This window comes from Dromiciops gliroides, chromosome X, assembly GCF_019393635.1.
Source record: "Dromiciops gliroides isolate mDroGli1 chromosome X, mDroGli1.pri, whole genome shotgun sequence".
NCBI lineage: Eukaryota > Metazoa > Chordata > Mammalia > Microbiotheria > Microbiotheriidae > Dromiciops > Dromiciops gliroides.
The window spans coordinates 49,805,186-49,817,696 of NC_057867.1; the positions used below are offsets into that span (position 1 = coordinate 49,805,186).

At 37.1% G+C, this 12,511-nt stretch overlaps 1 protein-coding gene across 4 annotated transcripts in view; it reads left to right on the forward strand.

The window, feature by feature from the left end:
- PHF6 (PHD finger protein 6) overlaps positions 1–10,017 on the forward strand; it is a 34,366-nt gene extending 24,349 nt beyond the window's left edge. For 3 of the 4 annotated variants that reach the window (XM_043974214.1, XM_043974216.1, XM_043974215.1), the window contains exons 6-11: positions 803–972; positions 1,130–1,273; positions 2,036–2,140; positions 4,226–4,359; positions 6,397–6,526; positions 6,819–10,017. In XM_043974214.1, the coding sequence (XP_043830149.1) occupies positions 803–972; positions 1,130–1,273; positions 2,036–2,140; positions 4,226–4,359; positions 6,397–6,526 (683 nt within the window). In that variant the 3' untranslated portion in view covers positions 6,819–10,017. Of the gene's footprint in view, positions 1–802; positions 973–1,129; positions 1,274–2,035; positions 2,141–4,225; positions 4,360–6,396; positions 6,745–6,818 lie in introns of those variants that run through there. The other variant, XM_043974217.1, reaches the window with a different exon arrangement.
- Positions 10,018–12,511: the final 2,494 nt, after the last annotated feature.

Genomic DNA, 12,511 nt, shown 5'->3' on the forward strand with positions numbered 1-12,511 from the left:
ATCTAAAATTGTGAAATATTGAAAAACTACCTAGGAAAACAGTCACTGGTTCCTTAGCCCACGCCTAACTGGGTCAAAGTTACATAAGTGTTTTTTTTTTTTAAGTTTTTCTAATTGAGTAAAATGTATAGAGGCCATTGTTAACTGTGATTTTCTACTGCTTGTTTCCTTTTCAAAGTGGGTCAGGAATGCATGTAATATATAAACAGCTGGCTTGATTTGTTTGATCAAAAGAGAGCCTTAGAGCTTAAAAGAAAGCAACCTAGTTTGCTAAATTCAGTCACATGACTTTCTTGGCAGACATAAGTTTATTTTACAGTTGTTAAAGCAATATCAATACTCATGTTTTTCCTCATCTCAATTATGTAGTTCTTTTCATATAAATTAGTATCTAGGTAAGTATGCTGTTATGGTTGAAGGCATATAATTTCATAAAGAAAAAAACAACGAAGCAAAGCTCTCTAGGAACCTAAAATAACTAGAAATTTATATATGATCTTTTTTTAAAAAATCTTAACTGATAGTCAAATTTGAAAATATTCTATGGTGAGTTGTGTGTTTAGGTCATAAGAATATAAACACATGTTTTCTATCCAGTTTGTTTGGAGGAGGGTGTGATTAGATAAGAACTTTCTTTATTAAATGCCCCTGGCATGTTTGATGCTTTTTAATACTTTGAAATTTTTCAAAGTTAATCCCTCTCCTAGAAAGTAACTTGCATGCTAAGGCAAAATTTAAACTCTAAGGACAAATAGTCATTATTGCTAGATTCACTTAGGTATCCTTTTCCTTAAACTTTAAGCCACTGATGTAGAAGAGAGTATCAATGAACATGAATTGGAGCCTTCATCACCCATGGGAAAAAAGAAAAGTCGTAAAGGAAGGCCGAGAAAAATGATTTTAAAGGGGCAGTCAGAAGATAATAGATCTACATCCTCTCATGGCACAGATGAAATAGAGAGTAGTTCCTATGTAAGTAGAATGAAAGTATATCCTTGTTCATTTTGTCACTTTTAATACTATGATTTAACAATTGAGAAGATGTTCTAATGTGAAATAACAAAAGCTTGAGTCACTGACATGGATTTTCTAAAAACTGATTTTTTTGGGTGTGGGGATTAACTTTCAGAGAGAGAGGTCTCCACACAGAAGCAGTCCCAGTGATACCAGGCCTAAATGTGGATTTTGTCATGTAGGTGAAGAAGAGAATGAAGCAAGAGGAAAGCTTCATATATTTAATGCCAAAAAGGCAGCTGCACACTATAAGTGCATGGTAAGCATGGTTTCTTATGTGTGATTTGTAAATAGGTCCTTGAAAAATGTTCAATAAATGTATCTTTTGGCTAAGGGAAAAGAATTGAGTGCTCAGTGGTGCTTACTGGAATTAGCACTTTCTATCAAATAAATTGTATTAATTGCTATGAAATTTGATGTTCAGGAGATTCTGATAAGATTTTCCAGTGATTTTTTTTTTTTGGTGAGTTGCCAAATGTAGGAATTTTTCTTATAATGCTTTTTTTTTTAACTGGCTGTTCTGTAGTGTGGAGTCTTGCTGAAATAAAATGGTCTCTAAGCTCATGAGTGTATCTCTCTTTATTTTGCTTAGTCAGAATTTGCAGAAACCATCACCCTCTAACCCCTCTTCCAAAAGCTCTACTGGAACACTTAGGGAGTGTTCCAGTGACCAAAGATCATGACTTGGCTCTTGCTCATAAATCCTACATTTTTCAAGCTACTCACATCATATACGCTGAGAGTTTTATCATCTAGGCAAACCTTTCAGATGTGGAGAAAAGATGAAGCAACATGGCCATTGCCTTCAGAGCCTAAAAATATTTCCAAATCAAAATATTACTCACTGCCAAAATGAGCCTTAGTGTTTATATCCTTGGTCTTCCTTTTGGCAGGCCTGCCTGTGAGAATACTAAAATGCTTGTATTTTATCCAAAAACAAAAGTAATAGGATGTTTTTTTCCTTACCCTTCATCAAAAAGAGGTTCTAGATTTTAATGTCCTTGGATTTCTCTTCCTCTAGTTGTTCTCTTCTGGCACAGTTCAGCTCACAACAACATCAAGAGCAGAATTTGGTGATTTTGATATTAAAACTGTCCTTCAGGAGATTAAGCGTGGAAAACGAATGGTATGTTCTTTTCTATCCCTCTTTTGATACCCAGAGTGTTTGCTATTTATTTTTCTGCTTTATATTTAGAGCATATTTCAAATTCATCCAGCCATTGAAAAACCTGAATATAAAGTTGCTCTACTATTATGACAAAGTACATTTTTGTAGACAGATGATATTGACCTGTTTGGGGAGTTAATAAGTAGATGGCATTGACGACTTCCTTTCAGCATAAATCCTATACTGAGCAGTGTCATTAAAAGAACTGCGATTGATTGATTTCACGTTATTTTGTGAGCAATGAACATGAACTAACACATTCAATGATACAATCTCAAGGATTTCTAAGCGTTATTTAAGCAGAAGGGGCTGTTTTTCAGATATGTAAAACAAGCTGAGGCATCCATTTTAAGTATTATCCTTTTTTAATTTTAATCCATTTTAATAGTATCCTTTGGGGCATATAGTATGATACCTTATACTGGGTATTATTAATTTTCCTATGTGTCTATTGAGTGACAGATGTTTGAGGGGACAGATCCTTGGAGTGACAGTTTCTGGGAGAAATTAATGCAAACTGGCTTTTTAATAAATGTTTCATTATCAGAAATGTCAGTGGAGAATTTAAAGTGTTGGTGACATTTATCAAAATGAAATATGGCTTAAAATTGTAGCAATAATAGTAGGGAGAACTAGTCCTAGAATTTTCATTGGTATAAGGAACTCCCAGGGGAAGACACTCTCTCTGCCAATAAGGTCAGCACCTTCTCTCCAACTTTCTAACCTTAGATAAAAAGTTACATGAAGGGACTAGCCTCGGCTAACACAGCTGACACATATGATAGGGCAGGAATCCAGAGCCACCAGCTCTCTGTCTGCCATGCCTACAAAAGACTTGACTTAGTGCTGTGCTCACAACAACCTTGTAAGAGAAATAGTGCAAATAATATTATGACCATTTTACAGAGGAGGAAACTGAGGGGCAGAAAGAGGAAGTGGACTTATCCTTGGTCAGATGGCTAAACGTTTGTAGCGCTCTTTCCACTACACCACACTGCCTCAACTTCTGTCTCAGCTCATAACTAATGTAAATGCGTTTGTACAGTGCACAGTTTAAAATGTGCTCCATATTCATTTGTACAAAAATGAGATGCCAGCTGGATGGTAAAATTAAATGTTTGAGTCTGAAAACTAAGGCACTTTCTTCAAAGAGCATATGAACCTTTACATTTTAACTATAGTTTGCAGTCTTATTTATTACAAAGTTAGCTTTAATGAACAATACACTACTGACATCACTCCCAGTTCTCCCACACTCTTTACAATTATGGGAAAAGGGATGTTTATTGAATAAGGGTCTGCACTTCTTTTGTATACCATATTGACATAGTCTGCATACATAGGTAGGAGACACCCCCCATCCCCCCGCAAAAGTGACACGTCTCCAAAAGGAAAAAGGCATATAGATATACATCAGAAAATGACAGTGAATAGAAATAAGACCACACTCTGTTTTATAGAACACGATTTTACAGTATTCCACCATCTTTATATAGTTTGCTTAATCATTTCCCTGTTGTTGAGCAATTAGTTTGTTCTCAGTTTCCCCTCCTTTTTTTTTCCTTTTTTTTGTGTGTGTGTGTGTGTCTTATGAAGCCATTAGCTTCCCCTTGCCCTAATTTTTTTTTTACAGGGCAATGAGGGTTAAGTGATTTGCCCAGGCTCACACAGCTAGTAAGTATCGAGTGTCTAAATCAGGATTTGAACTCAGGTCCTCCTGAATTCAGGGCCGGTGCTTTATTCACTGTACCACCTATCTTCCCCCTCCCCACTTCTTTTGGCTGGTAGGATCATCCCCAGGACAGCAATATTGTCCCATCCCCATACTTGTTTCAACATTGAGGTTTATAACTGTCATTTATTTCACTCGTTTAATATGTATATAATGACATCTTAAAGTTGAATTTAGTTTTGATTCCTTTGATAGTGAGTGAGTTGTACCTTTCCACGTGGGGATTTGTTATATGTATTTGTTTTATGTGTAAACTGTTGAGTGATCTGTCAAGCCAACTTATAAGTGCTTCTCTCTGTCCCTGGTAACAGAAGTGTACACTTTGTAGCCAGCCTGGTGCTACTATTGGATGTGAAATAAAAGCTTGCGTCAAGACTTACCATTACCACTGTGGCGTGCAAGACAAAGCTAAATATATTGAAAATATGTCACGAGGAATTTACAAGTAAGAAACCACAGTTCTTATTTTTTTTTTTGTGGGGCAGTAAGGGTTAAGTGACTTGCCCAGGGTCACACAGCTAGTAAGTGTCAAATGTCTGAGGCTGCATTTGAACTCAGGTCCTCCTGAATCCGGGGCCAGTGCCTTATCCACTGAGCCACCTAGCTGCCCCCAAAACCACAGTTCTTGAGTTTTCTTTTAGATATCAACAAATATTTGTGCTTCAGAAGGGCACCTCCCCTACCATTTGTATTCCTCATAGCTTTGGTAGCACAGAGTCAGAGGTGGCTACACAAGCCATTTCTACAATGGCCCTACACAGCTGGGGAGAGAGTTCCATCTGGGCATGACATTACCCTGTTTTCTCTGGGTCTTCTGACATTTCTGGGCCCATACACTGGTGGTGGGTTTCCAGATTGTAGCAGCATTGCCACCTACCTATTCTGTCAGATTTTTATGCAGCTGCTTTGCCCACATATAAGGAAAAGTGGGCATTCTTTCATTGCCCTGACTTCTGCCCTATCCTACCCAAAGTAGAGTTAGCTGTCATCTTTTCATTGAACAGCCTGGTTGATGGTTTGCTTCTGAAAAACAGCAAGTATGTTCTTGCTTGCAAAGGCTTGGCTTGTAAATATCCCTGTTTATTCAGGATCTGATTGCCTGGGTAGCAAGCTATTCAGGCAAGCAGGTTGTTAGGCACCATGCAGGGTCTAATTCTTGTTCCCCAAATTGATCTGTTTATAATGTTACATGCTAACATGGAAACTTAGAATGTACTGGGTGTTTTGATTCCTCTTAGTAGAAGATAATCTTTGTTTATCTGATCTACTAGAATTACTGATGAAAATAGCACCGTATCCCACCTACGTTGACTCCTTTGGATTGACTGGCCAAACTTATTTCAGTTTGACTTCCAAACTGGACACTAGGAATTGCAATTTGACTGTCCCCTTTTTGGTCCCCCATTCAGACTGGCTTCCAAAAGCCTGCTGTGTTCTTTAAATGGATTCTGAATTCTGTTTTTCACAGAAAATACTTAGATCCCAAAAGAGAACCAGGATACAAGGGAAGTTTTGTAGGTCTAGTGGAAGGGTGGGCATTACCTAGGTTTAAGTTAGGGGAGATGACAGGAACTCTGTATCTGCATCAGGGATCTTAAGAAATGAAGCAGTGTCTTGAAATACCTCCTAGGTGCAGTATTTAGTGGGGATAATTTCTTAGTGGCTGCTAAAAGTTCATAAAAAATATACATATATGTTATGTGTACGTGTATATTTTTAGAGAAAAAAAAGTGTTATAATGAATCAAACTAGTTAAATCCAATCTCCCCCGACTTATCTCCTAGAATTATGAGGAAATTTGGCTCCAAATATATTTAACCTAAGTAACTTCTAAGTTCCATTCCCTTCAGAGCAATTTGGTATGTGGAATCTTTTTCATTTTTCTTCTGTTATGTCTCCCTTCTAAGACTTTATAAGCTTATCATATTTGATCATCCCTTATCTTGGGTCATAACCAAAGAGGGCATTCTGTGAACTGTGCAATACCACCATCTTGAAGGATTTGTATACCTTTTTATGCTCCTTTGTGCGATTAGCCCTAAAGACTGCACTCAGACCATCCCTGTGCCTTTTTGGGGTGGAAGAATATTAATGGGAGTGAGTAATCATCTCATCAGAGGTACATGAGAGGCAGGCCAAATCACCTTAGCAATTATTTTCAATAAGATAATTATTCAAATTAGCTTCAGAACTAATTGCCATACTGATATCTGAAGAATGAAATTAAGTTCTATCAAATGGTCAACTGCTGCACATGATAGAAATAGCTCATTTATTACTGTCTAAAAGGCATACAAGCACCCCTGTAATTGATGCATCCCATTTATAAGTATATCTACACTCCACAGTGTAAAAGAGCAAGCTAACTTCACCCATTAATACTAACATATCACGGGTTCTCAACAGTAGAGATCATGTTAACTACCATTTCATTGAATTTTGTTTCCTGACGAATTTTCCCTTGTTGCTTTCATTGCTCAAGACTATACTGTAAAAACCATAGTGGAAATGATGAGCGAGATGAAGAAGATGAAGAACGAGAAAGCAAAAGCCGGGGAAAAATAGGAAGTGATCCTAGTGGCTTCCCTCAGCAGCAACTCAATGGAAACTAGGTATGGAAGTTTTGCTGATACAGAGTTGCCCATCATTCAGTGTTACTGAAATGACTAAATGCAGGTAGATTCAAAAATGCTAATGTGGTTAGTTGACAGTATGTTGTTAGAGAACCCCATAGACTTAAGGAAGGTTTTGTAACCTTAGCTGATTTTGTAACAGTTTTAAAAGAGAGCAAGTGAGCCATCTTATCAATAAATGTAGATGTAATGTCAAATTTGTAAGATACTTTTTTTTCCCCCTGTTTTCTCTATTTTAAATTTACAATTGTTTTCATCATCTTTTGAACAGGTTCAAGGGACAGAGAGTTAGAAAACTGGGAATGAATAAGACATCCATAACTACTATTCTTTTTCACTGTTTTCTAAAATCAGAAAGGGTTAGGAACTTTCTACTGCCTGACGCTATTAGATCCTTCATTGAGCTGCCTGAGATGTTCATGTGTGTGAGCCTTCAATAAGTGGCAGAGTTTTACTTGTTGATATTATGTAGTTTGTAGTCTGCAGTGTCTGGAAAAAAAATAGAAACACTCAATGATATGTACAGTGTCAAAAGTTAAGGCAGACATTGAAATGAACTAAGCTCTATTTCTGGACTGAATAAAATTCTAAGAATTGGAATGTGTAAAATGTTTAGTGGATTCAGTATCAAGGAAAAGTTGAAGCCAGTTGTACTTCACATTGCAGACGTGGCCAGGGTGACAGCACAGTTCATTATGAGTTTTGTGATTTCTCTACACACACAAACAATTGAGGCTACAAAGGAAGATGGCCTCCTGTTCTTCCTCTCGTTGCTTGGAAAGCACATGCATAAAAGAATTTTTCTTTACCACAAAGTGTGCTAAATAAAGATTTTTTCAGTTTGTTCCAGTTGAAGTTGTTCCCACTTACCAGCATGGACTCCAAGCAACTGGTGAGCTCCAGTGCTTACGCCAAAGGGCTGTGTGTTTTCTTTTTCTAATTCCCCTTGCCTCCCGCCCTTGCCCGTACACCTCTCCTCTTTCCAAAATATACCAAGAGCTTTGGGCAAAAATGGTTGAAATCTTTGTACTAACATGGAAGCAGCAAATTAAACCTCCTTGAAATTTAGAGGGTCATTATTCACTGAGGAATTTAGCCACCGTGTCTGAAACCCACACCTCTCAAGTGCCCTGTTGTATGGAACACTTCGCATATTGGTCCCAAGTTTGAAAGTAGGTCTTGTGTGCTATAGGAGTAATAAAGACTCTTTTCATAAAGCAGCAGTATTTCTTTTGAGTATGTGACCACTATTTTAGAAACCGTATTTAACATTTTTGACTTTTTTGAGTCATTGCTTTGATTTTTATGCCCTACTGTTATCTTGTGTGTGTAGGGCTGGCTCCGTGTGCTCCTGATTGGTGGTTCCTTACGTGGGGGTTAATCAGTGGCTAACTGCTCAGTTTTCTTAAAAGAGTATTTTCCCACTGGCCCTTCTAGTAAGTGGTAAGGATAGGTTCTTGCATTTACTTATTGAAGCACATGAGTACATTTCTTTCTAATAAAACCAAAAAACCTTTGTGGTCTGCCTGATACTACCATAGCACCTCAGTAGCAAGGTAGGAATTCTGATTTTCTACATTTGAAGCAAATCGACAAGCAAGACGCATTGACAACTTGACTGTACATTGAGAAGATTATTCTGCAGCTGATATAAACAGTTCTTTTTTGATGTAACAGGTGAAAACTTACACTGTGCTTAAGATTTTGTTGCTTTTTTTACTGTTAGTATTTTAAAGCCACGTTTGTCAAATTGATTTTCACGCATATACTTAAAACAAGGGACCCAATTATGGCTATAATCAAACTGTTTTTCTTTCTTTTTTTTTTTCCTAGAAGGATAATGTAGGTTTAGTAGAAGCTTGTCCTGTAGGTTATAAATGTTTTCTTTTTGTTCTAAATACGCCATTGATTTTTTTTTGTAAATATGATTTTCAAAATTAAACATGACTTGAATTGCAATGACAGATCTCTAGATAATTGTTTACCAAGGTATGTGACTTCTCCCCTAAAAGATCTGTACTTCAGTTTCTTACAACAGCTTGAAAATGGATTAGTCTAAATCTTGAAATCACTGTGTCTAGATCACTTTTTTATATTGTGTGCCACAGGCATGGCTTACCCATGGAAAAGAACACCTTCATTTCTGGACAACTACTGTATTTCTTTGAATTAAGGAAAATGCCAGGTGTTTGGGGTATTATGGCCAGTCTAATATAATTATTGTATAAACAAGGACTTTCAATGCTCTAGGCGTCAATTGCTGGATTTGGTCTTTAGTAAAATTTAAGTGTGTATGGGTTTCTTCAATCCATTCAGTGCCACTAGCAACCAGAATAGCACTTTACCTTTGGTTGACAGAACAAGTGGCTGGCTACCTATTCTTTCACTGTGGTGTGATGATTTGGCGAAATGATTTTTCGTTCGTAATGAAATGTAGACTAAAGTCACATGAAAAATCACTTTGGGTCATAAACCTACAATATTCTAATTCTCTTCATATTTTTGTCATATGCTGAGTCAAAGTGCCTTACAATGTAAAAATTGTACAGTACTTATGTTCCCAATATCATCTTCTGGGTAGTAATTACATTGTGGTGTCAATATTTAGAAAAATGTACCTCAGCAGTGTATTTACTATACATCTCCTATGTCCTTAACTGTACTTTTATTAAGCATGAAAATTATTTGATCAGTATACAGCATCAACATAATTTTAAAAGCAAACAATACTGCCATTACTGTCTTTTACGCGTATTTTAGCTTGGAATTTTAAAGAGTGTCTTTTTTTTTTCCTTTTTTTTTTGTTTTAAACAGTGTAATCTTTGCAAGCATATATTGAAGATTATTCTGGAGCATTTACTGCCTTACCAGAAATGTTAGTAAAGAAAGTTCTTTATAGTAGAAAGATAGGCTTGAATTTCTGTACTTTTAATAAGATCTATTTGTTCCTGGAAAAGAAAACAATTTAATGGGTGTGTTTTACTTTCACAATTTTAAAGACCACAACTGAAAAGAATTTATTTCTAAGATCTCTAATAATTTTAAGATTTCAGTCATTTCTTGCTCAGGAGTGCATCCTATTACTAGGCAAGTAATAATATAGATCTTCCATTGAGTCAACCTTTGTATACACAAATAGATGCACATGAAATAATCCTCAGCGAAATATCAATCTTATCTCAAAACAAACTAGAGAGGATCCATCCTGGCATGGTGCTTCTTGAAAAGCACTGAAGTTTGTTTAGACCACAGCCTGTATGTAGGTTTTGCTCTCACGTACATCTACACTAAATGCTAAGACAAGGAATGTGTTACGGGGTTTCAAACAAACAAACAAAAAACATTCCTCTCAACTGTTATGTATATTTTGTTCTTGTTCTGTTGGCTTTTATTTCCAAAATTGTAGTCTGCAGTATTAGTTTCTTTTTATTGGTATTCTTGCATATATTCAATAAATGAGTTAAAACTTTCTTATTGGCATATGTCTTTTTTATGAGAGCATATGATGAAGCTTATGGTTTAGCTCCGTGAGCCATTATGTGCTGAATTCCTCTTAGTTTTGCATTATTTTGTGGTGAGATAGTTAGTTTAATAACTGGTTGCTGATCCTTTGTGGGAGGAAGGAAAATGCAAAGGTTAAGAATGTAAAGCATTATTGAAAGATCAGTTTGCTCTTTCTCTATCCTTTAGCATTAGAATCATATCATTTTAGACCAAATAAAGTCTTTTTATTCCTTTTGAAAATTTAATTCTTTTAAAAGTTCCGCTCCTACCTCTCCTCCCTACCCCAACCTCCGTTACATCTTGGCCGATTATTACATGGATTTAGATATACTGACTGCTCATGGGGACATTTCTCTTATAATTGTTATAATACAGTAAAAATCTGATACTACCCAGGTTATATGGTGGCTATCAGTTCAGTCTTCCCAATGTTAAGGGAGGCAGGGGGAAGGCAGAGTGAACTCTTATCAATTCTAAATTTCCATTGATGCTACCTACAGCTGACTTGACAACATGTGCAAAGGGTATGTTTGCTCAAAGCAACAATACCTCAGATAGGCAGCAAATGTTCTATGTGTTCACTTATGTTCCCTCTGATTCTTCCCAACCTGACCCGCTGACTGACCCCAGGCGGGTGTGCAGGCATTGATCAAGACAGTAAATTATACAAAACAGGTCCTAATTAATACAAGAACATGACAAAGTGTCTTGCTGTGTCTTGGTATGTCTTAGCACATGAAGATTTCTTGATGCTTTATGTGAAAATCTTATTTTGATCATATTTTAATGAGCAGTCTAAATATGCACAGTTAAACATTTGATTTTTTCCCCCTGCTAACTTTGAATGAGCCTACTGTCTAATTACCTGCCTCCTTCAAAGGACTTTTCTCTAGTCACTGATAATGTGCCTGAACTCATTCCTCAATAGTTAGTATATTCTAACCCCATCATGTTTTCCTCATTCCAGTGATTCAGGACTCCCCCAGTGGTCATTGCACAAACTCCATTTCCTATCACGTACCCACTCCCTTATTCCCATCTCCCTCAACCCTACCCCTTCAGTAACCTGGAAATCTACCCACCTCTACCACTGGAGCATCTGTCTGCTCCATAGTTAACAAACTTATTTTCATCCTAAATCTTTTCCTTTCTTACTCCTTCCATCTTCTAGCACTTAATGACATAGCATCCCTGGCTACCCTTTCCACTATCAATTCATACCTATCAACTTATTGATTGGGGAGAGGGGCAGCATCAAAATACTCCATTGGATTTTCAGATTCTCCCTCTACCACCATCACTCAGCAACCTCTTGTCCTTTGATTTTCATTCAATCCATGTTTATTACCCAATCAAGCTTCTAGTAGCTGTTACTTACCAAACCCTAGAACATTCTCCTTTCTTCTTCAGTGGGTTCACACACCTTTCACTCCATCCAAACTCCTGTCCTCATACTAGGGGACTTCAACATATATAATGATGCTCCATCAAACATCTTAATATGCTAATTTACTAAACTTGATCATTTTCCATTACCAGTCCTCCACTTCATCTGAGCTACACACAGAGATGGTCGTTTCCTCCATCTTTCCCTTATGTGTTTGTGAACATTGAAATTCTTGTATCTGATCATAATCTGTTATTCCATATTTTTCTATGTATTATATACCTTGTACTCTTTGTCTTCACAATGACCTCTAATCCTTATACCACTCAGTTTTCCCAGGCTATTATCCCTGGCACTGGCTACAGTATCATCCCTTTCTTATCAACCCCTTGGTTATCATGTTCAACTCTATACCATCTTCTACATTCCCTTGATTCCATTCATACACTACTAAATGGAGATAGAAAAAAAATCATGAAACCATGCTGAGTCTGCTTCAAATTTATGTTGCGTAATCTCAACTACGACCTCACTGTAACAAAGCAATCCTTTTTTCCCCTCCCTAGTTCACTATCCTCCTAGTATCCTCAATGGAGTGACGTTGGCTTTCAGAGACCTTTTCATCCTTCTTCAAGCTGCTCATGACACCCCTTCCTTCAGCCAATAACTGCTTGATATTTCCCTTTTGAAAATTGAAGCTATTCTTTGAGAGTTCCCTCTTCCCCCCTCATCTCACATCACCCAGATGTCTTCTCCCACTCTCTCCTCACCTGTCTCCCCAAAAAATGGCCTTCACCTCCCAAACAGATTTACTGTCCCACTCACCACAGCAGCTTTTCCAAACTTTTTCATCCCAAAGAAACCCCTCTGTTTAAACCCTTGATTCAATTCCACTTGATTTTCTCCAGCAGAGTGCTCCCTCTATCATTCCCACACATTCATTTTTACTGGCTGCTACCCTTCCGCCAACAAACACATCCAGTCTCTTCTACCCCTAAAAAAACAGTTGATTTCGACCATCCCCTCTAGCTTTTGCCCTGTATCTTTCCTCCTTTTCATTGCTAAATTCCTTG